Source organism: Diadema antillarum, unplaced genomic scaffold (assembly GCF_040938485.1).
Source record: "Diadema antillarum isolate AM-2024a unplaced genomic scaffold, OU_Dant_1.0 seq00000861_RagTag, whole genome shotgun sequence".
Taxonomy (NCBI): Eukaryota; Metazoa; Echinodermata; class Echinoidea; order Diadematoida; family Diadematidae; genus Diadema; species Diadema antillarum.
In genome coordinates this window covers 1,466,677-1,494,510 of record NW_027271731.1, presented here as the reverse complement: position 1 = coordinate 1,494,510, position 27,834 = coordinate 1,466,677, and the positions used below count along the sequence as shown (strand labels likewise).

The window sequence follows — 27,834 nt, the reverse complement described above, 5'->3', positions numbered from 1 at the left end:
CAGCTGGCAGTGCGAATACAAATTCGTCCCGAGTTTCAGAATGATTTCGATGACGTCATCATATCCACCTCGACACGGACTGGACTCATCTTCATCGGCAGATTTGGTTTACGTAGTACAAGAACTGCTGGATGAAAGAATTCTGTGTAGATCTGAAAGACAACATGGAAACGAGACGAACGTGTAAGAGCAGGGGGCTTAGTCATTTATTTAGAAGTATCGCTGCTGTATAAACGTATTGACTCTCATCGGGTAATCACTGCCGTGTCTTGCATACCTTGACAATTTTGATTTTAAAATTTAAATTGACAATATTACAATTTGTGCGCTTGTTGAATCACAGCATGCTATACACGGCTTTAAATTGTCACACGGTTTAAAAATTACCTTGATCTTAAATTGGATTGACTTTTATTTGACAAAACTAGTGAGAAAATCGTATATTTATGTCATTCTCTTTTTTTCCTCGCTGTCTCATCGAGTGTACGCTGATAAAAAAAAAATGAGACGGATAACGAGGGTTCACATTTCGTTCATCACATGCCAATGCGAGGTTAATAGGGTTAATAATTTTGAACAACGATGATTATGAAACTGTGTGCACCAACAATATGGGCGTGCTCTCAAATAGCCATGTGATCTAAATAAAAAGTAAAACAAGCACAAGCGATGGCTGTTTCAAGTGCAGCTTAAAGACAAAACAAAATACCCCCTGCCTAAAAAAAACAAACAATAATAACAATAATAAAATGATAAAAAACAAACAAACACGCGCCACTGCTGGTAAACCTCTTTTGAAACGTAACCCACATGGCATCTTTGAATTGACTACTTCCGCGCGCAAGTACACTCCTGACGTTCGCGTCTGGGCGACTCAGGCAGGGAACTTTGGGCAGTCAGTAGCCAATGGTAGCCTTTGTAATCAGAGGAGGTCAGAAAGTATGATGAGACTCAATCCCAGAAGGTCAGATATTATGTTGATTGGCTTCCTGTTGTTCTTTATTGTTGTGTGCAAGTGAGTATGCGATTATGTCTGTGTGCGTGTGTTTGTGTAAATGTAGATACGTGTTTATGGGTGTGTGCATACTTTGGCGATAAGGATGTAACTTTTTTTTCTTCTTCTGCCTCATAAATTTGATAATTAATTCCTAGTGATATGCGGGCCATCAAAATCGACAGGATCCGAGCCCGCGCACACACACACGCTCACTCCATCGTGCCTGGGACAGGAAGTGGGATGTTAACAACGACCACGAGTGACGCACTTCCGCCTCCCAGTTAATGAAGTCGCGGATGGGGGGGGGGGGGGGGGATAGACGCATCAACGCAGAGAAATGTGCCCCACAGATATGACTTTATCATGAATTTAGAGCTGCTAGTATTTGTTTTATGTTGCTCCGTCAAGTGTTCACTCTTTCTTGGAGTAAACACGGCGTTATCATTCCGATTCTACCTGTTACGTAGACTCGGCGTACACTCGTGCCTCACCAGTCGAAACCACTCGATTCAATATCTCAGAACAATGTAAAATAATAATAAAATTTCACCTAAGGATAATGGTTTCTGGCTGGTCAGCAAATCCGATAGTGTTGTTGATCAACACGTTTATCTGCATAAATGAAATTGATGCTTGTTCGTGGCCATTTTTTTTTTCACTTGTTACTTGAAGATTTGTCTTCATGTTGCTATATCCAAACAATGTGTTTGTTTAAATAACACTACTGTGCAGAGAGTAGACTTTTTGTTATCGTAATTGGTGCAATTCGTTATTTCGAGATTTACGACTTTTCTTAACCAAGATTGTATTTATCGCGTGTTTGTGCATGTGTGACGTTATGCGTTCAGGGGAATTGGGATGGGATGGGAAATATAAAATAGATAAGTAAATAAATGAATGAATAAATAAATGAATAAATAAACATGATAAACTAACAAATGAATAAAATGATAAGTAATGAGATAATATATAAACAAATGAAATTTATTAAATACATAAATATACAGACATTCATAAAAACATATAACGGACACTTACCTTTGGGACGAGTGCTAGTCTTGTTCAAGGTAGGGCTTCAGGTTCTCATTGTATTCTGAGTCCACACGTGCCGGTGTCACCTCGAAGCTCCGGGTTCTTGCACTGCGCCACCTCGAAGAAGCATGTATTGAAATACGTCGTACCATCCGAGCCGCATACAGGCGAATACACGAAGATTGGACAATCTCTCTTGCACGGATCTACGATTAAATCAGAACAATACTGAAATAAACTCTACAGATATAGGTCTGCAGCAATTAATGGAAAAGTAAGTTAAACTTTTTTGTTTTGGTGACAATTCCAGATTACGTAATAAATGACAATCGCAACACAATGAGGCACATTGGAACATGACCATAAAATTGATGATTAGCATGATTAGTGCATGCCGATATTCTGTTTGGAGAAAATGGAAGGCTTTGTTTTGACTATGCTTTTCGTTTGGATTTATTCCTGTTAAGAAAACTGAATTTTCATTTTTAAATTCAAAATAAACTCAGCATCAGGAAGAGGGGGAACGCGTGCCAGTGAAATCTATTTGTTTGCGTCATAAAAGGAATGGGAAAAGTAGGGAGGGAGGTAGGTGGAGGAAAGGGTCACGTGATCATCAGCAAAGAATGAGGCAGTTCATAAACTCCTTCGCACACCCAGACTTCCCGTTCTGATTTCGACGTCGTCAAACGTTACCATGGCTTTTATCCGCTCGTCGGAAATCGTCCATATGGGAATTATTCTCCAAGTTGGGTACATTTAACTCGAGTTTTCTTCTTTTTATCGAGACGTTTGACGCATGGCAGTGAATGGTAGTGATAACGCGTTTACCCGATTCCAGGTGTGAACTCAAATGTTGAGAGCTTTCTGCCCAATTAGATGATGTCCCGTATTCCAATGGTTTCAATTTGAGCTGCAGGATGACTCTTCCTCTTCAATAATCACATTATGAGGTTTAAGACTCAATTACTCGATAAAACAATATCATAGTGACTTCATATTCATAATTCATTTCTAGTCATTTGTTGGCAAGGCTTAACAAAATGTCACATGACCTGAACAATTGGGAGGGGATATTCAGATCGAAGAGACGTCATACTTTCTGCCATTTAGTCTGTCTTGCATGCAAAAGGAAGGAACTATTAGTAATTCTGCTCAGGAAAATCTAGCAAACATACGCCCCTCAGGTTGATGTGACCTGTAATCAATCCTATTGAAGTTTAGTATCACGTGACAGTGCGTTGCAAGAAAGTAACACTGCAACGCAAGGCCTCGTGGGTATTATGTTTCTTTCCCCCTCAGTTGTAGCGCGTCTCCAAAACAAGTGACTTGTGCTGTTAAAGAGTGCATCCCTACCGTTTGGTAAACTTTTCAACATTCCTTCGGACTACAACCTTTTTTACCCCTTTTCATTTCTTTCTTTTCGTTTTCTCGTGTAATCTTATCTCTCTCCTTCTCTAGACCAACGAGCAACCATTGAAATTAATCTTATTTGCTAATCCATGAACAATCTATGCGCTCTGTATGATCATACCTATAGTCACAACCCTACAGGGACCCGGATGATCAATAGTTAGATTACTGCCGTCTGCACAGCGCTGCTGGTTGAGGTGGCACAGGGATGGGTAAGTGTTACCGTCTGAGCCGCACACTTCGTGATCGTCAGGAGCCGGGCACGCGGACGGGCAACCTGAGGGAGAGAAGAATGACTCGGTGTGATTGGCGGGAAATTCAAGTCAGACGACATTAATTAGATTACAACTCTTAAAGAGTGTTCTAAGGGGGCCGCTCGGCCTTTTCTGTCACGTAGGTACCTGACAAGGTCACGTGGGTTCTACCTCAGCAGATACTCATAACTTAACCCCATCGCGAGCGTCCCTTTGCGTATTTTCTCTTCTTCACAACGTCATAGAACACCAGTACCAGGGGCGGATCCAGGAATTCTGTAAAGGGGGGCGTAACTATTATTTTTGGTGCCACTTCCGGGTTTCATTTCATTTTTTCTTTTTATTTCTTTTGTTTTTAACGATGAATAAAGGGGGGCGTGCGCCTCTTGCGCCCCCCTCTGAATCCGCCACTGAGTACCTTTTCATTATTTTCATACTTCACTTTGGAATGTACGAGGTGTATGAATATATACTATAGGGAACATTTTCTTCAATTTCCATTGAAATTAACGTTTCATTGCAATTTCCTGAAGAAAAAAAATGCCTACGGGCAATTTGAGTGCCTCGTTCATTGATATTTACAAAACACAGCAATACGAATACGGAAAAAAAGAGAGCGAGACAAACACGTGATCACAGATCAAGAATATTGGGATATGATGGGGAATATATCATGAAACAACAACAAAATGGCGGATTGTTCCCATTACCTGTTGAGACGTGTTATCGGGACCAAGATCTCTTGACATTTGATTACTACGACCAAAGGACGAACATCATGCCAACCCCTCAACCTAGCGCATGATAGGTATTCATTTTGTATTCTGTTTCGATTCACTATCATGAGGAAAGAGTGCGATCAGAGCTTAAATCTTATCACAAACATTGATGGCGCCAGCTCACCACAATGTCATTTTGTTGTTGGTTGTGACGAGGAATGATTCAAAGGAAATTCTACAGAAGTTGAATCACTTTAGAAGCTGTTTTATCTCAACTTTGATTCAAGGAGAAAGCTGATGTCATTGATGTCGATGATTCTACCGAATGGTGATACGACATAATAGTATCTTGACAGTAGCCCTGCTAGACCGAAAGAACAATGGCATGAGGTTTGACAGAGTCAACGAAATGAAACCAGAAAACGAAATCTGTTTTGGTTTGTTTGATTGTGTGTGTGTGTGTGTGTGTGTGTTAATGTTTTTTTTTTATATCTTTGATTTGTTGCAAATTCATGGCGAAGGTCTACCTGGTGAGGGCGCGATGCAGGCTCCTTGATGCACAACGTAAAGCTTCCCCTTGGGCACGTTGGTGAAGCAGGCATATCGCTCCAGTTCGCACTTGTTGTAGTACGTGATGCCGTCGGATCCGCAGCAGGGACTGTAGGTGAAGTCCTGACAGGATATTGTAGAGCAGTCTGCTGAAAAGGAGAGGACGGAACAGGACAAAATACAGAGTTATGTCAGTATGATACGATACACATGTGACAGACTTTCAGGCATTACATACTTACATGCATGTCACAAACAATCACTCGCTAAAAAACGTCATTGAAATGAGATCAAGTTATTGGACATGAAGGTATTACAAGGATTGTACTTTAGTCTTCTCAAAACACCTGCATTAACAATCTTCCATGACAAATCCGTCGTGTTAAGGATGACAAGAAACGCATTTGCTGTTGTTCCCGTGCGATGCAAGTGGCCCTGAACACTTCCCTTCCGCGAAAGCCAATTTACTGCTACCCTCCGCTGCCAAGAAAATAGAATAAACTCAGAAATGTTTACAAAAGTTTGACCACCGCGGATCAGATGTTGCCACACCGATGACCCTTCAGTAGCAGATCATTGTCCGAAAAATTTTCCCTCGATAGCCAAGGTGTACTGTATATTGCGTCTGTCACAATTGACGTCACAGACACATTAAGTCATAAGTGGTTTACATAATGAACAGTGTCTGGGAACCTCGGCTGGGAACCAATACAACTGGTTAAACATTGAACGTCTTTATGCCTTATTATTTCTCATTGCAAAATTGGGAGGCAACGCAAACACTGGATGTAGAAGTGTCTGCCATTCCTCATACACTCCGGTGTAACCAACGAGTTTGCTCCGTCCTTCTGAATATTCATTCCATTTCATGACAATAGGATTTTCTAATGGTCACTGAAGCCCTTGCTTCTCATTTGCAAAGTTACCCATGCTACCCCTGTAATACCGGAAGCCAAGACTATTGCGTGCGACAACAGTGGAATTTGGAGACAGTAGTCTTGTGAAGGTGAATGGAAAGTAGACGAAGGTTGAATGCAGTCAGCGTCGTCTTACCATCTCCACTGCACGCTCCGATGTGGGCAAGCGAGACGTCAGGTGTCCCCGGCATACAGGCCTCATAGCGCAGGTGGCACAGGGTCTCGTAGGTTTTCCCGTCAGTCCCGCACACCGGCTTCCACTTGTTGTTGGCACAGGTACTCGGGCACGGGCCGCCATCTGAGTAAGGATCATCGGCTTGGATTAGAAAACCGGGAAAATAAAACATTCGAGATTTTCAGATTTCAGAGCGGTCACAGTCTGTGTGTCCATGTATGTGATTCGAAAGGCAGAATACACAGTTACTACAGTGTACCAATATCCCACATGACTGGGGCATCGAGGTTTTCCCAAACTTTCGTGAAGGGTCATCTGGGTAGATGTGTCAATGTGTATGGGGTGAACACTGGAAGAAAATCATTTTATGGACTCGGAAGAAAAGTTACTACATGGACTCATTCCACGTCCCATTTCATAGCTGTATGCCTAACATCTAATAATCATTCTGAGTTGAAATGTAAACACGGACCCAGACTTCTATCAATCATTTGCAAATACAACGATACAAAAAATACCACGATATTTGAAATAGTATCGTCATTTGTTGTATCCCTTGAGAAGGTATAAACATAATTCAGAATCAGTTCAGATTCCCGGGTGCGGCAAAACTTGTGCCTCATCCCATCAAAGGGCCGCGTCGGTCCGTAACCACAGATGACCTCTAGATTAATTTCAATTAAAAGCAAGCACCCACAAGGGAGCAGAAACGGGAAACGAGTTCATCGTCATAATTGACAGCTAAAATAAAGATTGGACAAAGGGAAGATTCGACGCAACTGCACTCAAACAAACTTTTAACGTGAAACTTAATTCTACTCAACTCTTCTACACACGTTCAGAGAGTCCAAGTGACGGATCACACGCATCCGCGCGTGCTGCCCTATTAAAATCAGTAACGCGGTGACATTCTTGGCAAAACGGCAACAGAGGCGAGCGGAAGATATTGACCGCGAAGTTGTCATTGATTCATCAATCTGACATGCCTATAATCAAACTTTTCCTGGCTGCTCCGTGCTAAGGAGAGCTTTGTGCCCAGGTTCTGGGTGAGATGTTTTGAGTGTAAAATTCTGAGAGGAGTAAAAAAAAAAAAGTTCTTCGACCAGTTAGCGTTGCATGTACAAGTTTCCCAAACTGTCAATGGCATTTAAGCTAGATGTTGAGAACGCGCCTGGATTATAAAATCCACCATCTTTCTTCTTCTTTTGTTTCACCTCTCTATATCCATATCTCTTTCATCTAAATAACCTCGTCACTAATTGTTGTCATTTTCATTTAAGAGCTGCCGTTTCTGCGACAAGCTTTCAGTCCACGTAAAGTGGCTCTGACAGCTGTGAGTCAGTACTTACGCAAGTTTGTTCTGGTGTAACGAGATTAAGCATCTGCCACAGTGTGCAGCACATGCACATTTAATCTTTAATGTGAGGCTACCAGAGAACAGGAGACCGTCTGACAATAAGATCACCGCAGCATTCTATTACCCTCCGCTCCAGCTAGTGTTCTAACGAGTAGTAATGACTGCGACAACGTAATCAAAACATTTAACCATCGGTCATCACGTATTGGATATTGTGAATGATAAAGGGTATCGACAAAATCGTCTTTCGATTTGCAGTACGGTGGTGATATAGGCAGATCTTGTTATTATTTAGATTTTTTCTTACATAAGTTAACTTGAGAAGTCCCGAAAGATGATAAAATGAAACGAAATGCCAGATTAAAGTTACTTTGGAATGTCCAAGGATGCTAACTAGAACCTCCTTGAAATGACTTGGTCCAGCAAGCAATGACCCAGGCACATAAAGTTTTATCCTATATTTACCCATCTGATGCTTCATAAGCTTCGAGTCAAAAGGTTTGTTTGTAAACATTGTCCAGAAGACATTAGCAATTCGCATGCCAATTAAGCCCAGAAGTGGAATCTTAAAGACAATAAACAAACGGACAAACGAACAAACAGATACATAAATAGATACTAGTAGCCTCCATAAGACGGTTCTTCCAGCAGGGCAGACAAATTAATGCTCAACACACACCAAATACTGGAGACGATGTTCTGCTGTATCGTACGTGTTGACCTAAATTATTCATATTTTATGATCGCCGTCGTTTTTTGAAAAAGAGACCTTGAAACACCCTCCCAGCGTCAACATCAATCTATCGAGAGATAACAATCAGGAAGGAAACGAGAGCAATTGCTAGCTTGTGTGTTGTAACCGCAGCAGCATTGAGTTGGTGCGGTCCTACTGACGAGAGACTGACGAAAGCGTATTTTAGAATTGCCGGCGACTTTCAAGTCAAGAATTTGCTGTTGGAGACATACATCCAAAACTAAAGATTCTGAGTTTGCGTCTCCCAATACTACCATGGGGATTTGTGCATGTATCTACTGGTGGCTGATAAAGGTGAACATAGTGCGCAGGTTGTTCATTTTCAAGAATCAATCAATAAAATTTATGTTAATCCTGCCTGAAGACGGTCACATGGTCCAACATGGTCGCACTCTTAAACTAGTAAGTGGTCTAACATCGCCAGTTTCTTTCACGTGGGACTTTAATGCTTTGAAACAAAAGGGCAATCTATGCCATTTTCACCCTTACGATCATTTCATATACCATAGCATATTACTGGTACGGCTGACATTCTCTAAAATCTCGCACAATTTGTAATACTAATCATGTTCTAACTGCGGAACGGTATTATTACCAACTACCATTGAAAATTAATTGTAATCTAATTTTCGACATAAGAAATGTTGTAACTTTCCAACTGTCCCTTCGTCTTTTCTCAGATTCCGTTACATTTTCCGTCTTTTTTCTCTCTTTCCTTTTTCTCAGTGTACATGTATAATGACAACACTTTTACACTGAGATCTAAAGAGTTTCTGGCTTTTCTAGGACCAATGATGGCAGCTTTCTCTTTAATATTGAAGTGTATAAATGCCACATTAAGTGCAGGTGCTCGGTGAGGGTATAATACAATGAAAGCAATTGTGAAATCATCTTATACAGAAAATCATTGGACACAGCTATACAGATCACTTCTATTGCCTCTTCTAAAAGAAAAGCATTTGTGATATCAGCCTGGAAGAATTTTGTGATGCTAGCACAGCAACCCTTCGAGCTAATGTCGATGACTCAGATTTTATTGCAGGAGCACTTCGAAGCCTTCGGAGCTTACATTGCACCGGGTTAAACGTTTCCCTTTTCTGTTACTATAGGACAAACGACATCATTGTGACGTCAAGGATTCGAGAGATGACACGGAGAACACATTGTTGGATGCATCGCCGCTGTCATCCACCCCTCATCTTTTGGTGGAGACGGGGTGGGACTTATTACTTAATGCCTCGCGTGTCGCCTTTGCCTGACCCGCACTTGAACTTCTTGCTACAAGGTTTAAAATGAATTACCGTCTGGCAGAGAGTCAATAACAAATCGATGATGCATCTTCTTCCAAAGTTTGGATGACAGATTCGTAAGATCACAGGCCAAGGGGAGGGAGATAGAGAAAGAGGGAGAGAGACAGGCAGAGAGAGAGAGAGAGAGAGAAAGAAAGAGAGAGAGAGTCAAAAGGGGAGGGAGGCATCATCGAGTCATCACCCATACAGAATGCTGCATGCATCAGGGTGCAGAGTGAATCAACCGAAAGCAATGATCGGCTCTACAACAATACCAAATGACATCACTACTGGAGTCAATGAAATTATCTTGTTCAAAAAGGGCACACCAGGGACCACACATCATATTTCTGTATCATATCTGCCCTGAAGCTGCACTCCATCAACACACTTTTTTTTTTCATTGGATGAGGTGTCATTGACACATAGCATGACATAGTGATTTCGACTTCTGCAGTCACCGTGATTACTGGAAACTTTGAAGTTATTTTTCCTTTAACATTCAAATGACGATTTAAGCAAAGACGACATTGCGTATAAATAGTGGTTATTGATAATAATAAGTGCAGATAGACAAGTAATTTCTAATCAAATACAATAAGATGGCACTTTGGGATGTGAGGTCCCCTCCCCCCCGAAGTCTCGCTAAAGGAGGCTCCGAGTTTGATGTAAAACCAGTCTCGAGGTTAGCTCTTGATTGAATCAGCAACTTCAGCCATTCATTCATTCATTCATTCAATGAATTGTAACACATGAACGAGGTAGTAGTTACCAAGGACCTCTGATCAAGTGAACAGCAAAAAACAAATGTTAATGGTGGAACCTCCTGTTGAGTGAAAGCCTCGAAGGAAAAAAGAACACAAAAAGAAGAACTACAACTGAGGATCCCTTATTATCCATGAGGTTATAGGAGAAGACATGGATGATGATAGCGGTGCCTACATGTCCGCTGCACCCATTTTGCCAGAATTACATCTCTAGCCCTAGAATTGGGGCACGAATAAAAATCGAATCATTGGTAAAGAAGCCAGATATTGAACATGGCATCTCTTGCAACCCAAGCTATAGGAAATCGCTCTACTGGGTTTTCCAGCTCCCTCATATCTTGGTATTTTCCATGTACGTGAGAAGGGGCTTTTAGGATTCAGTTGCGACGGAAGACCCAGATAAACTCTCTAAATGCATCTCACACCTCGGAAACCGAACGGCAAACAGTTCCATTGAAGGAGGTGGAAATTTCGATTCGAGGTTTACGCCATTCCTCTCTTGCGTATTACTTGTTCTCAGAAAAACGACCGACGAAGCCACACAGGTAAGAGCTCGGCAGTACCCCGTATGTTACCAGGTGGTTACAAGTTTTTATCTTTGCACCCTCGTATCCTCGGGAACGCCTATTGCAGCATTAACTCTACACACGATTTCCAAGTAGTGTTTTCTCACCGTTGCCACCTTTCTAAGAGAAGCATTTACGCATAATCGGGAAACATAAGTGCCAACAACCGTTACATTGCATCTTTGCTGTTCAATTGCTCATTTCCGGCTAATTCGGGCCTCTTTCGAGGGGTCATCATGTAAACGACCTCAGAGATGACTGTGATGTCATTCCTACCTTATCACGACATTGAATTATCATTTCACATTATACTTACGGATCATACAGACACGCACGTTTAGAAAAAAAAAAACCCTCCAATATTAACTATTACGAAAAAGTGTACAGCGTACTGTAATAACATCTTTGTGACGATGACCATTGTCAAATCAGTTTGACAACGATACATGCAACTGTGAATTAAAACCTCTCTCTAAAATGTGTATGCGTATTAAGTATGATTAACCTCTACACTCACGTGCATCGGAAGATCGTAATAAACGGTAATACATGAACAATAATGTACAAGAGATTTATTGACCGATCTACAGGTGGTGGGTTCAAGGAAAATTGCAGATGGTTGAATTAAACAGTCTGGAGTGAAATACAGTAAAACACGCAAACAAACAAAGAACAAACAAACAAACAAATAAAAAACTTCAATTACCTGGATTTAACTCAGGAAATAAAGTAGTAGGGATGGGTGGCTCAGTTGGGATGGATATTGTAGTGGTTGGCTTCTCCAGTGTTACACTTGTCGTTGAACCCCTGATGGTAGTCGACGACGATGCTGTAGCAGGTGTGGTAGATTTGCCCCCACCACCACCACCACTACTTCCACCATCAGTGCTGCCACCCCCTCCTCCTCCACCTCTTCCTCCTTCTCCCGATCCATCACCGCCTCCTCCTCCTTCTGTTCCTCCACCACTATCTCCACCCCCTCCTCCGCCTCCGCCTCCTCCTCCTCCCGTCCCACCACCTCCTCCTCCACCAGACCCACTTCCTCCGCCGGTGCCTCCTCCGTGTCTACGGCGACAGGGCCCTTCGTAGAGCACGTAGACCTCTTCGCCTGAGATGCATCTTAGTACTTCTAGATGACATTTGGACAGGTAGGTGACCCCGTTAGTGCCGCAGACTGTCTGAGCAATATGCGGGCAGTCCTGGTGGCACGTCTTTGGTGTTGACGGACCTATGTTTATGAAGTCATAATGACAACAATTAGATTCCGGTATCAGAATACTTGATAAAACGGATGAAAGCGTAAGTGAATACAGTGTGCAATTCCCTCTTGACTTCTATCGTTTCCTCTAAGTTCTTGTACATAGTGAAGTCCTTGTAAAATACTGGAAATCGAGATATTTGTAAGTTTTGTGTTGGGTCTTGATTTTCATATTCGTAAACTTAGTACTATGACCGACATAGTTGTCCAAATCAGCTGTATGTAATATGTTTAAAATTCATATCGAAACGGAGCTTCGGAACCCACTGATTTTTTTGTTACCCCTAGAAGTTGACGGGCAGAATAGTGTATAAGGTCACATGAACTGGCAGGTCATTCTCGATGGAAGAGATTCCTGCTGAGCTGGAATCAGCTCCAAATCAAAACCAATCAGGGAACCATGTTCTCACTCTGTGTGGTGGTCGCTACCGTGGTAGGTCTTACGCACGGCCCTTTGGTGGCGCGTTCCACCGCTCTTCCTGCGCACTTCGCCCTCTCCAGCTCGCAGTCGCTCCGGTACGTTCGGCCGTCGGTGCCGCAGATGGGACCACGAAGCAGCCATCGGGGACACTGGTGCTGAATGGTGGTGCAGAACTCTGGCGGGGTTTGCTCAGAACTCTCTGAACTGTCGCCTGAGGATTATGAAAGGAATAACATTTATATCATGAAATACTCGAATAAGTCTGTATTCCTTGACAGTTACCATCTTCTTCTTTTTTTCAATACAAAAACAAAACAAAAACAAAAACATTATTCAGAAACGTCACATTTTAACCCTGTCACAAACATCCCCTCAATATACCTGTGAGACTTCAGTAAACAAGGTGCCGATGGTAACAACAGATTTAACCGACCCATAATCATAGTCAGTTTATGGGATTGTCGGTAGAAAATATCAATTGCGTAAACGCATCAAAACCAATCGTGCTATCTTCACATTAGGATGCAAGGCACAAAATATGTTAGGTATTAGAACTTTGTTTGTATCATTCTTTGACATCTGCGTCTTCGCAGCTCACCACTAGACTAGCACATGCATCATTCATCTTTTAACTGTCCACCCTATAATCCCGTAATGGTTACTTAGGTCGATCATTCAGATCAACCAGGGCATAGCTTCTCGTTCATACTATCAAGGGGGTATTAAAACATAATTGAATCAACGTTAGGCAGGTACCCGGCGACAGTTTCATACACTGTCCAGGGCAGCTGCAGGCCTACCAATGCTATGACATAGTGGTTGCCATGGAGATCAAAGACGTGCTGTGAGTTGCAAGTCGCAATTGATTGTGACGTCCTGTCTGGGACGTATTACTGGAACCCAGTGATCTTCTTCTCCCAGGCCAGTTGATGAGCTCGCTTTAACCTTTTCTGTACCAGGGACTTTGGACAGTGCGTATAAGGCTATGGGGTTTTCTGTGCCAATCAGCACTCACAGCACACAGTGGGTTAAACTCAAACTCTTGAGGGGGTTTTCCTGCACTCCTTGTGGAATCCACTCTCATCAAAAAAACCGCAAGGAAGTCAGAACCCTAAGACGCATACTTTCGTCCGTCCTGTCTTTATCAGCTTTAGACTTATCGAAGAATTCTATACGCGTGTATCATAAATACCCCATGACTCATCGGCTATTCAAGAAACATGAACCTTTTTAGGATAATGATTACACGGGATACTCCATCAAGCTAGGTTACCAAAATAGATTGTGGTCAAAATGACGTATGAATCAATGGTGTAAACTTAAATGACCTTGTACAGGTGCATTCTGACTGCGTCGGGCAGTTTTAATATAAATTGATGATAGTGTGTGTCATGTTCATGCTGAGATCCTTTTGAATTTGAAAGGTTAGCATGACAGCATTTTGGCAAGTTTTTCCATGCCGGTTATTTATGAAAAATTACGTAACTCGTCTATTTGACACGATGTCAATAGTATCGATGGAACATAGAAATTCCCAAATCAGTTTGACAAAATAATCGCATCATTCTCTCATATAAAGTGCAATATAAAGGTGAATGTCATACATAGGTCCTACATACACAGACAAACAGGCACATTCATGACTATATACACATGTGTGTACTAGCACACAAACAAACAAACAAACAAACTTACACAACATACACAGACACACATGCACAGAAACAGATGTCATATCACAAGAGACAGTGGACCCCTTTTCCCAATGTCTTCTATCTAATGGTTAATAAATATCCTTTTTCTGTGGAATGCATTTTCAGAGGACAGAGTAACTTCATCTGTAGATGAAGATACGTCAGCAGAGAAAAGGAAAATGACAATGAGTTTCCAATACTGTCTCCTCTTTGTCATTCCTTCCTTCTTTCATTCATTGGAATATCAGTCATTAACTTGTAAATCTATTCATAATTGTTCATTTACTATCTCACTTTCTCATTTCGGCTGCCTTAAAGACTTTAAGATTACTGAGTCTGAGTCGATTCAGGACTACAACGGATTTAACTTGATGATAAACTAACCACAGGAGCTGTCAAATCATCTATGGGGTCCCACACCCTTCCCTATCCGTTCCAGTAATTTGCTTATGCGAGGGGTTCTACGTTTACAATGTGCGTGTATTCAAAGTAGGTCCCCTACTCGACGACGACAAACTCGCGAAACTAGCTCCAATCTACTACAGTGTTGGTTCCAATCTCCTTTTCCGTTTGCAAGATCTGCTGGGTAATCAAGTCAAGGTATGAATGGAGTTCCTCTGGAACTTCACAATTCTGTCTTCAAATTGAGCGTGGTCACGGCCCACTTTGCAAAACAGGGAGCGGTGATTTGCACGTTCCGCCTTTTCTCTGCGGGTTCGTATACTAAAAACTAAGTACTTCCCGCTGACAAAGGCGGTCGCGTCATAGCTGTCTAATTATACGTTCAATTAACCTCTAACTCTGTGACCACAATGTAATACTCATTAGCACGGCGTTCTTTGTTTCCCCTTTGTTCTGAATTATAGCGCTTCAAAGTGCCCGCGAGCAAGCAAATTGGTTGAAGTCAAGCATGAAGAATGGAAAATGTTCATGTAATTGAGGACGAGTGTTCTGTTAAGGGTTTTTGTCTTGTGGCAGAATTCTTACACGTAGGCCTATGTACTGGCGATGGACGGCGCGTTCTAATTTCACATCTGGTCGCCATCTTGACTGAGCTTTTCAAACGGTCATGACGGACTTTTGAATGCCACAAGACGCGGCACAAGGGATTATTTCAAACTGTATCCTACATTCTGAACGATGGTCATTATGTTTGAAATATCTATTAGTTTTCCGTACATTGCCATCCATAAAACTCCCTTTATTTTCTCTAACACTAATCTGACAAAGAGACAACGACTATGAAAAATACTGATTTCAATGCACGTTCGATGAAATGTTAGTGTGCACTGAATAGTTATAGAAATATTATCCCTTTTTTTTTCTACATCAAATTTAAGATTAATGCCCATCAGTCATTGTCAATGGTTTCTCATTTGCCATCATAGTGCTGATACTTTTTCGGCTTTTGTCATACTAATGGCACAATAAATCGTCTACAATGATAATTAATTCCAAAAGGGCGAATCCGGAATAGGCGCTACTGAGCGACCGCATGTAATGATCAAGTGACAATTCCAGTATAGAATACACCCAAAACCGTTAAAGACCAAGTTTATGCGATGGCCAATGTAAATGCCGCACCTCTCTGTATCATTTTTTTTTTTCCCGATTGGATCCTGCCGTAAGAAGCAGAAAATACAGAATCTGTATTTATAGTGAACAGGAATACGCTACTGTGTAAGAACGGTGCTAAAACACACTTCATAAAGGTTCCCTGTTTATACTATTCGCAATAAACCCTTTTTCGCACACTCCATGATTTTACACCCTGTGTATAGCGTTTTCCTTTTATTCTTGTTGGGTTGATATGTATCAAGCTGCTATAGCGCCGTAGGGTAAGAAGCGGCTTAAAGCAATCGCTGAATGTATTGGAAAACACTTCTGAATTGCAGTGCCTTTTAGATATCACTGTCACAATACATAGCGAGCATAAAATTTTTCTTTCTCTTCAAATTCGCGCCGTTTCCTCTGTGAGAATACCATTCCTTGCCTCAAACTTGGCATGGAGCGTGCCAGCTGATATTCTTGCTACTGTTGTGCCGGAGGTAAAGAAGTGGCTTAAAGCAAGCGTTGAATGTATAGAAAAACACTTCTGAATTGCTGTGGTTTTTAGATATATATCACAATACACGACGAGCATAAAGTCTTTCTTTCTCTTCAAATTCGCGCGCCTTTTCCTCTCTGAGAATTCTTTGCCTCAAACTTAACAAGGAGCGTGCCAACGGAATTCCCTCCTTAGTGAATGACCTTGGATTTTTACCAGGCATGCGGTTTGTCTCCAGCCTTGCTTTTGACTTTTCAATTCCTCCCCCTTTCTTCTGTTCCTGACGTGAGCTGGCGACACTGTTACTGACGGTTTATTTTTAGCGAGACGGCAAATTGGTCCGTTGAGCTTCAGCCAAACGTTTGTTATTGGATCCCATCTGCAATGTGAGTAGCGGTGCCGTTGACGGGTAAAAAAGTCTGCCCCTTTGACGAGAGAGAGAGAAAAAAAATGCCTCACTATCTTCATCTGACGTACCTGATAGGTCTTCCTACCTTACTTCTATCCCAAACCCCTGATTAGTCTGGGTCCTGCGTGTGGAAGAACACACCGAAACGTACATTTTTTTCTTTGTTGTTATAACTAATTTGCGACGGGTGTCATTCAAATTATATCTAATGACTCTAATTCTTAACTTTCAGGAAGCTCGTCAAGCACTCATCAGAAACAGTCATAACATGAAGATGAACTCTAAACTCGGATCGAGGGCCCGATCCCCTTCCCCTTCACCGAACAATCTCCTCCTCCTCCTCCTTCTTCTTCTTCTTCTTCTTCTTCTTCTTCTTCTTCGGGTTTTCCCCCTTCTTTTCTTTTCTTTTCAGGTATTTCCGGCATTGGAGGTTGGCATGAAAGAGTTGAGTTATTCATTTTTTCTCTGTCGCCGGCGTCGTCGCCATCATCACCATCAATGTCATCAATATCATTAACGTCATAATCATAGACAAATTGTTATTCTAATAAAATGTATGACACATTGGCAAGAATTCTCAGAATTTTATCGTACTCTTCGATTGCCGTTGTAATTTTTGAACTTGTCGTCGGTATGCCAAAATAGATTGCCGTCCGCCAACCCACACGTTCTACGCAGACATCCCACGCCGTTCCGACGCGGCTCTTTCCCTTGCTGCGCGGCTAGACACAAACGAAGTTCTTCCTTCTTTCTTACACGTCCGTCGCACAAACTTGACTTCTGACATAATTTTCTCAAAATGTTCAGCCCATAATACAGGTGCTTGGATTTAGTCAAAACCGTCAATGGCTTCACACGCCCACGGTACTCTATCACCGCATAGTGAGTATTACTAATTTCTGAAGTTTACATCAAATTCTAAAATAAGTACACTCTGTTGACTAGGGATACGTGAACAATCTGCGTTGCCGCACGCTTCTGGCGTAATGTTCTATTCCCGTATATAGGCCCTATAATAGGGAATGCTGATTAGCACGTTCATGACCACTTTGTCTTCTAATATTCACGAGTGACCTATTTTGTCGCATGTAAACGTCTTCTATTAGAGGCATAGTTTATCATTTGCAGATGAAATACAAACCCAGCATAAGTGCTTCAAAACAGTTCTAAAATGTGAGTTAGTGATAGGAACAACCAATGTAAAAATCTAAATTAGTATAATCAATGTTAAGCATTGTTGAATATACAAAATGTGAACAGTAGTTATAATAAGATGTTTCCAGACTAAACCGTCTACAGTTACGGTTTATTGAGAAAAATAGTGATCTTATATTTTGGGTTTTATTGAAAAATTCTTATATGATAGGGTGTTTTGTGACACGATGACCTATACACATATGCATAAAATGTGATATCTTGAACATTTTTCAAATCACTGGTCCCAATAAACAGGACCTTTAACGTTAAATACATTTAGATGCTTCCTAAAATGGAATAATATTGTTGAGCTTCACTCTTCCCGATGTAGGGTGTCAAAGCTCCGAAATGAACGAATTTCAAAGAGTTCTAATTGTACGCGCTATATTAGGCATCATATAATGTGATACTGTTCTGGTGATTTATTCAACAATAGGTAGACGGGGGGGGGGGCTGTTTGATCAAGGTACAGCTAGTAAGACTGGTGTGTTTAACGTTTGGTAGTATAAAATTGTGATAAGCTTTGTCACTATACAAAGATATTGAGAGAGACAATTAAGGAAAGGTGAAACTACACCTCACACTAAAAACTGTTATAGAGAAAGCAGAGAAGGGGACAAATATATATATATATATATATATATATATATATATATATATATATGTGTGTGTGTGTGTGTGTGTGTGTGTGTGTGCGTGTGTATGCATGTACACACACACACACGTACACATATTTATATACATACATGTATATAGCGAAAACTTTGAGCAAAGAAAATGGGTTTTCATCGGGTTTTCATCTGGTCAATTTTCCTTTCCTTGTTTCAACATATATATATATATACATATATATATATATACATATATATATATATACACAAAGAGAAGAAGAAGAAGAAGAAGAAGAAGAAGAGAGAGAGAGAGAGAGAGAAGAGAAAAGGGAGATTGGCTCATCTCTGCAAGGTACCAAAGGGATCATGTTTGCCGGAAATGATTCTTTGTCGTTGCCTGGTAAATCAAAACATTAGTTCTAATGTGCATTAAATCGGCATCATCGAAATTGTGGTGTCATTGCGGAGTCTGGCCCCCGCGGGCAGGAGCGGCACTCTCTGACGGAAGTGGGGTTACAATCATACTTCTATCCACAAAACATACCCCTGGTTCCGGTGCTCAGTCCTCGTCAGTCAGCACACGCTTATGAAAGTGCAATTCAATAAATCCCAGTGATGCCACAGACAGATCACTTGACCGCGCTATTTATTCTCAACATAAAAGGAGAATTGAGCCCCCGGGTCACCGTATAAATTTCGATCGTTGCCATATTTCTATATTTTGTTGCACTCCTCTTTGCAGAAGCAAGCCTTCCACTCTCCGCCAAAGTTTACTGGAGAATGACACGACGGAATTTGCAAGCATCAGACTTACCATCAAACTCTTTCTTGTGTGAATCAGCTAGAAATGACGGCATTTTATTTATCAACTTCCATTCTGTTCTAGGAGTGCCTTGAAAATTGTCTTGAGGTGCAGTCTGATTATACTGAAGCATGTTTTGCTGTTGTTGTTCCGATCTTAACCCTATACAAACTTATACTCCTCATCTGGAAACCACACAAATGGGCTGTAAATCTATATCTATGAATCTGTAAATCGTTTGAATCTAAAAAGAGAGAGTTAGGAAATTTACGGAACAGCTTGGAAAGCAAATGCATTTTATCTTTAACTGTCAGGTCAAAAATGGCGGGGGAATAAGGAGTACGACGAGGGCAGAAATATTTTGTTCGGGTGCAAACTGAGATAGCTGAGTTAATTCGTCATCATTCTGATATCGGCAGCACAGGTTTATCGCAGATGATTCATATTCCCATGTGTGACTTGGTATATTCTGATGCTAAAGGTGAGAATCTGATTGCAGGAGTTCATAACCTACACTACATAAAAGTAAGAAAACCTTGAAAATAAAGTCACTTTTTCTAAAAAGCGCGTTTTATTACTCATTATCATACATTAAACTCATCCGAGATTCCCTGATACCGAACACTAGCTGCCGACTCTAGCTGCATTCCATGCCAAGACATGGATCATTCGCTTTAGAAACTGCAACGGAAGTCCCAGGATTTAGCGGGCGGATTGCTCACACACACACACACACACTCTCTCTCTTTCTCTTTCCCTTTCAAACAACAACCCCACAAGAGACTGACAACGATTTCGTGACGTCAATTGGAAAGTGACGTAAGCGTACCATGTGATCGACAAAAGTGAGAGTACTCCTGACCTTTATTAAAACATGTTGATATCAGGAGCTATCGGTTCCGATCGAAAGGCGCGCTTTTGATAGGAATGTTGAAGCTTTGATTAATATGTCCTAATCAATAAATTACACTATGAATATTGGTCGGTTTCCTTTAGATAAATCTTTAAAAGATACGCAAAAACACAAGTTATGTATTCTTTTGTCTGAGTTGAGATAAATGGTGTCCGGTAATTTGTGTAATACTTGTCATGGCGTTTGATATATGAAATTTAAAGTCAGCTGTGGTATGTTCGGCAACCGACATGACCGAAAAGATAACCACATTGTATCTTTAAGAAAACAGAGAGGTAACTGAAATTTATTAATCCTCTTTCTCCGATAAATCAAAACTGTATAGAAAAAGAATACAGGAAATATGTCACAAATTAGGCCTATACGTGCAGCTCTTCTTTTATATATAAATCGAACAGGTTAATGCGGTGCTACTAAGGGAAAAATAGTCGAAGCATTGTTATCGCAAAGTACGTCGTTCTTCCAAAAATTGTTGTGTGTGTCTGTATTACGTGTTTTTGTTCGTTTAATCGCAGACTAAATAGGTAAAGCAGTACTACATCGTTAAAGTGGGGTCATCCAATAAGTTAAATCGATCAGGAGTAAGCTCCAAATCATGTTCACTTAAAAGGAAAGTAATCGTATACAAACACACACACACACACACACACACACACACACACACACACACACAAATCAATGCACATCAACTTGTCGAAAGCCGTCAGAGCGGGTTAGAATATAAAACACGTGTCCCGTCTAGCAATGTCTAGAAGGTACGATTTTTGTTGAAAGCAAAAATTGGAGTCACCTCGATAATGATTTCCTCTTGTATTGAGTTGTACACCTGCGTTTTATTAAACGACTCTCCTCATGCCAAAGAAGCCGTGCCCACGATCATCAATCTCGTTATTTCCGCCCGCAACCGATCTCAAGGCGGCGCGCAGAATCCGCGAAACAGATGACAAAATAAAGTGATCAACGCGAAGAATCACACATCACACCTGATAGCCGTCTAAAGTGAGTCGATTTAAACCAGGAGGCTTCTCACCTCCCTAATTTAAACTAATCGCATTGCATCCTATCTCTGTGGTGCTCCATAGTAGTACCGGGCAAATGTCTTAACGCCCGTGGAAATTGGGGTCGTCACTTGAGCATGATAAAGTCTTCAATGAGATTTGAGTTAAAGCTGACATTTAGGGTAATCCTCGATATCCATTGGCATCTTTTAATCTAGTACATTTTTTTTTGCCACGAGAGTCTATCTTTAAGAAGTCTCGTGACACCACTGGAGAAAATTAGGACTGCCTATAGTGATTAAATCTTACCTACAACGAGATAATTAAGATGTTATTGCAGTAGTACGCACCTCTAACCAACTATCAGATTATTGCTAACTGAAACGCAAATCTACAAAATACGACAGAAGAAGGAATGAATGTATGTTTGGGATATATTCGCGATAAAAGTATGTGAAGTGCATCACTCGTTTGATCTTTTAGTATTTCAGTGTATTCGTGAGTAATCCATTCGTAAATTTTGTATTTCTCTGCTGAAACAGCATCGAATCAATGTATGCTCCCATGTTAAAACGGATCTACGAATATGGCACTCAAGATCCAGAACATTAATTTAAAAAAAACAGTGAATACAAATGCAGATTAACACACACACACACTCACACACACACACACACACACACACACACACACACACACACACACACACACACATAAATATAATGTATATCTATGTTTGCTTATGTATATATACGCAATTATATGAATACCAGCATACACAAAATCATGTGCATTGAGTGCATAATTATGTAAGAATATAATCATGAAATATAGATAAAACATATGTAGGCCTATACATGTAGATATGGCGCCAATTCATTCTAATGATCACATAGTGCTTACCGGCATCTGTCTTCCTCGATGACGATCTGTTTTTCCTCTTGCACGATTCGTCGAAAATGACCACTATTGTCTTTTGTGTCAGGCACGACACTTTCCTTAATCTGCAAATGTCTTTATAAGTTCTATTGTCCGAGCCGCACACTCTGTGCAGACCCTTCCCCCTCATCTCGCGGTAACACTCCCGGCACACTGAACGGCACTGTCTGGCGAGCTGTCTCCTCCAAGATCGGCCTTCGTCATCTGCGGAAACCAAAATACAATACACATGAGATCTGTCACTTGATCTGACTTGGTTTGACTTGATTCTAATTTTGCATTTACCCCCCCCCCCTACAATGACAAATATATATAAATCATAGGCCTACATAAATACAACGGAAAAGCAAATTCATCTAAAGTCAATAATCAGTAAACGCAAAATAACACTTAAAGCTAACGAATATGCAATTTCGGCGTTTTTAAAGTGCCATTTCTAATCATCCACATCGTCTTCAATGAAAGTATGGTTGCGGTTGTGTTTTTTTAATCACTTGAGTAAATTTTGATCTGAGAAATACAATAATGACACAATCGACTGCTTTGGAAAGCAGAGATGAAGATCGCAATGAGATACGATTTATTCTTTAATACATGCGATTTCCGTGTTCGCACGGCATGTGTTCTGCACGCGGTAAGCATTCTCACTCCGTGGTGTATAATAATGTCAGGTCCTAGCATTCCCCTACAGCCTGCCAAAGGCTCGGGGTAATTGTTTGCAGATCGAACTGTAAAGTTGCGATAGTCCCTTGAGAGAACACAACGCATGTTAGAAAGGAACAGAGGGGAGAGAGAATGCCGGTTAGCTTCCTGGCAGCCGACACTCCTCCTGCGCTTTCTGCCCACGAATTGTTGTGACGAGACGGTCGACTCAGATGTTTGCCTCAATCCTAACCCTGAGACTTTGTGATAACCGTGTTAGGTCCGTTCTCAGATGCCAAGCCAGATGCCAAAGCCATATCCTCAACCACCTGGAATCACTCATCATACACATGATATCACAGCACAAAAAAGAGAAGAAAATACAGGAACAGACGTTGAATGAGCGAGCACACATTGAGACCATGAAGCTACTCCATGTTGGGACCCCAGACCATGGACTCTTTGCATGGTTGAAACGGCCGGGTGTACGTCTGCAGTCGAAGAGACCAGAGAGGTTACTATGATCCCTCTCAATCCTCCTCGGAAATTCCACGGACCCCCATATGATAAAAGTTTAAGCCCCTTTTGGATCGATATAAGTTTGATGCATCCTGTCGATGAGCACAGGAGTGAGCAACCTGCAAATTCTGAAGCACAGGGGATGATTGTTTAGCTTCTCCGCAGGAAGGTTCCTAATAATATGTAGTTGGATTGCGCGGGGGTGGATAAATGGTTTTTCGGTGGGTGCACTGAAAGGTCAATCGAGTGAACCAGATTTTGATAAAGTGATACCATTTGAGCCAGAATGGTCTAGTAGGATTTTCACAAAGACCTATGCGGCTTTCAACTGATCAACTATTGGTGTTCTTCCATTCGAGCTCTCACAACTTCCCGTTCACAATCAGAAAACTTGATCATTTTGATGTGGCGGTTCCAATACATTTGTTCCTGTTACTATTGCTCCCATGAAATATCTGCACTCTAAGCCTGACATAAATTCTACCCACAAACATAACCCTGTCCCTAATCCTAATCCTCACATCAAACTAAACCTAAAACCCTATCACAACCCTAACCCTAACCCTAAGACCGGAGCTATTGTCGCAGGAGAAAATGCCGCGTCACCCCCATGACAGATATCTCATTCGGAGTTGTGAAAACTTCTTGTAGAATACCTTCATGGTAGTAAGTGCACTTTACTAAATTGCACTCAAGGATAGCTAATATAAGGTCCAATCTTTAGAAGACAGCCTGAGTGATTAATGTTGTATTTTGTCATTTCTCTGACAGAAGAAAACAGAAAGACGCAGACCCGGAAAGAGTTGGAGATTAAAAAAATAAAAGAAATATATCCAGTCAGAGCCTAACAGTCAGATGGACAGACAGACAGCAGTGGCGGATCCAGAGGGGGGGGGGGGGGGGGGGGCGCACCAGGCGAGCGCCTCCTCTTCGTTTATTATCAAAACAAAAGAAAGAAAAAGAAAGAAAAATGGGGGGCGGCGCGTGCGTCCTCCTTTTAATTTTGTAAAGGCACCTCCCCTTATTACGGAATTCCTTGATCCGCCCCTGGACAGTCAGACATAGGCCTGCATGATGCTGAAAGCATGGAGGTGAGACCTCCCTACTGAAAGTTAGTGCACTAATTTGCTAAACGCTTTCAGATGCATAATAATCAGATCTGTCAGTGACGGGATTCGGCCTTTTTCCTCGTCTCATACCTTGATCCTCGGCTGTCTTGAAATCCAATGCAAGGGTGAGATGGCCCCGTCATGAAACTTGAGATTTCTTAGAGAACATGACAAGATCGAGAATAAACCCACGTAAAATGATATCTCTCCAACCAGACTCCACATTTCAATGGCATCATAAGGAACAGCTAGCAGAGGGGCCGCCACGAAACGTAATTTTGTGAGAGATCTGTAAAGGTGTTGTGAAAAAGTAAATCACAACCCTGGGACGACAAGTAGGCCTGAGATTGGAAAAATATGCGAAATGAAGACCCCAATTTGAGGATTACGTCTGGAAAAATGCACATCCCCCCCCAAAAAAAAAGAAGATAAAAATAGTTTGATCAAAGGGAGGATCTTGGTTGCTTTCAACACATTACAACGTACCCCCCCCCCCTTGCACCCAATCCACATAAAGCTGAAGGGAACACAAGAATGGAGGGGGAAAGACATATCGGAACAAAGAAACGCCTTGCATCGAAATTTACGTTACGCAAATGAAGATTATCGTGTTATTAGAAACATGCCGTCAGTTCTCATCTGTATATTAAGAAAGACTTGAACCTAGTATTATCATGACCACAAAGGCCAAGAAAATTGGAAACCGTATTATCATATGAAAATGTGCTTTCAATTCACGTGTGTTTTATATGTGTAAAGAAATATCAAAACAAACCTATTCTTTTATATTGTCGTAGAGAATGGAATGTGGTGAAGCAGGCTGAATTTCGTTTGATATAGGACCTAGATAGCAGCCTGGTGATCCTCCAGGGTTTTTCTTACACTGGAGGGCTCATACGACATCAATCAATAACCATTCATTCATAACTCATCCCTGCTCCTGGCCTCTATGATTTGCTTCTCTTTCTCCTCCATTTGCATCCCACACGTCCTGAAGGGGCTCTCCCTTTCCCCAAGGGTAGCCCCCGATGGACTCATTACACGACAGATCTCAGAATATTTTCCTGACAGCATAAGGTGACTTGCTAAATCACAGAGAGGGGAAAAACATCGAGTAAGACGCTTTGCGACGACATTAAAGAGAAATTGCAAAGACATTTTGTCATGAAATGAAATCATTTTCCTTCGATGTGTATTTTCCTCTGTATGATTTGAAACTATTTACTCATCCAAGAGTGCAAAAACAAATCTCAAATATTGGACATAAATGATGTTGGATAGCGGAGTACATTAGCCAGAGGCTATAGTAGAGCCACGTTGTCTGTTGTCTCTTTATTATGAGCTGTTTTCAAGCTGCAAAGTGTACAAACCATGATGATCAAAATCTTTTATAAGGAAGGCAGATCCAGTGATGGAACACTGCTTTTTCAAAAGGCCATGCCGTTCGTATCACCCCATCTATATACACTGAGGTCAAGACGGACTCAGTGGGTAAAATGTCTTGACCATGACAACATATGCACCGGGCAGGATTCGAACCCCAAATATCCGTTTTATAAGTCCAGAGTCCTATCTACATCATAGTGCTCTCTCTGCGTTAGAGTTTTGTTTTGCTTAAATAACCCACCCAAATTAACCCACTAGAATCCATAACCTCAGAAAGTCAGTGGCATTGATGAATGTTGTAATGACAGACTGGTGACATCTGTAAAACCATGCTTTGGAAATTTATCGTTATTCCATTGTCATTTGGCCGACTAATAGGGTTTAGATCATCCACTGGTGATTTTGGAGAGTGCTTGGTGTGCAGTTACACAGCTAGGACTCTATAAATGTATACTCATGTATACTAAGGGGGAAAAAAGCACTGCCCGGAGTCCTGAATGATATTTCATGGGCGTGACGAAGAATCTAAAAATAATCCGATGTGGCATGCTCATCAGTGCTTGAACACTGACATTCCTGATCCATGTTGACAGCCGTTGGTTCACAGTCATCGGTCAAGAATGGGCGAAGCAATCTGGCATCTTCTCGGAGTGTTTGGATTCCTGAAGGGGGCCGAGAGCAAACCCGATGGAGGTATGGGGAACATTGTCCTCCGTGGTATTGAACTTCCCTTTGCTTGCCCTGTTGCTAGGGGGCTCGTTGCTAGGACTTCACTCCGAGACCGCGCTTCATACATCAACCGAATGGGTCATGAAAACACCCGACTTCCCGTCGGTGAATTAGCGAAGACAAACGAGGAAACGAGTAAAAGTCGACGGAACACACATTTCGCTTTTACCCTTCTGGTGAGGATTGAAGTGGAGCTCGTAATGTTATTAAAATATTTGCCCCAAGCCCCGTAGATGCTGCACCCTCCTAAGAGGCGCGCACCCACGCATTAGTCCCATTCATTAAAAACGAGGTCAGGGGACGGAGGGTCAAAAACATAAAGATGGAAGATAAGACGCAACCTTCGGATGTCTCCTTTCATCCGCAGGCTAAGCTCTGAAAATTGTACACAATGACGCCGACGAGTACACATTTTCTTGTGTCAAATAAATGAATACCCTACATATAAACTTTGCAACATGATAGAGGAGAAAAAAAAAATCCCCGGCCTTGTTTTTGAGAAGAATTAGGCCAACGCTGTCATGTGAGTTCACGTGACACCGTAGGCTGCTGCACAGCATTGACTGTTCGAACCTCTTTCAAATTGAGTGCTAATGGCATGCGAGCCTTATCTCAGGTTGGGTAACCAGATCGTTGTTAGTGGATCTGATGCGATATGAAAATTTTGCGACACAGTCACGTGGCGCACCACGACGTCCCCAGCCACCCACGATCGATCTACAGTGCGTATCAAAAAAAAAGAAAAAAAATAATCCAACTGTGGAAAGCTATACTATTATTGCCAGCTACATATGAACAGCGCAATATTAGTTGCGACGAAAGAGAAATCTTCCGCTATCCGTTGATACCTAATTATGTTGACAATTGTCGTGCATGACTGAACACATGAACTTTAATGGCAATTAGACAAATTGCACTTTTTCCTAGTTTGAGCGTCACATGAAGGAACAATGAATGTCTCACTAAATGGATGAGATCTGTCAATGAAAGTGGTCAAGCTAGCAGGCCAGCCTACACGACTGCTAGTTTGTGTTCTTAGGGTTTCTTCTAACCTTTTATGGTCCGTAACCTTTAACACGGCCACCTGTTCGATAACTTGGTCTTTCACACAAACGCCAACCCACACTGTCCATTTTTCTCTGTTCATATTCAACACATGGCGACAAACCATGCCTTGAATATGAAGGGAGAAAAATGGATAGTGGGTCATCCTATGTGGTAGTGACCAGGTTATCAGCAACATGGCCATGTTGAGGGTTATGGACCATAAAAAGTACGAAGAAACCCTAAAAACACAAACCTGAAGTCTCGCAGGCTGGCCACTTTCGTTGACAGATCGCATCCATTCAGTGAGACATTCGTTGTTACTTCACA

At 41.6% G+C, this 27,834-nt stretch overlaps 1 protein-coding gene across 1 annotated transcript; it reads right to left on the bottom strand.

The window, feature by feature from the left end:
• LOC139740563 (serine protease inhibitor dipetalogastin-like) lies at positions 1–23,034 on the bottom strand. The gene is made up of 10 exons (XM_071651149.1): positions 22,971–23,034; positions 22,040–22,279; positions 12,458–12,676; positions 11,754–12,008; positions 11,493–11,615; positions 6,015–6,194; positions 4,940–5,107; positions 3,561–3,716; positions 2,036–2,235; positions 1–152 (listed from the first exon to the last, which is right to left on the bottom strand). Exons 1-9 carry the CDS (start codon positions 23,032–23,034, stop codon positions 2,081–2,083), a joined length of 1,560 nt encoding a protein of 519 aa, XP_071507250.1. The 3' UTR covers positions 1–152; positions 2,036–2,080.
• Positions 23,035–27,834: the final 4,800 nt, after the last annotated feature.

Excerpts from the sequence above, each read along its gene's own strand:
- LOC139740563 (XM_071651149.1), bottom strand. The coding sequence starts at position 23,034 with ATGGCTTTGGCATCTGGCTTGGCATCTGAGAACGGACCTAACACGGTT. Across the intron at positions 22,280-22,970 it reads GGTTATCACAAAGTCTCAGG|ATGACGAAGGCCGATCTTGG; the intron begins GTTAGGATTGAG and ends TGGTTTCCGCAG. Across the intron at positions 12,009-12,457 it reads CACGGTAGCGACCACCACAC|CAACACCAAAGACGTGCCAC; the intron begins AGAGTGAGAACA and ends ACATAGGTCCGT.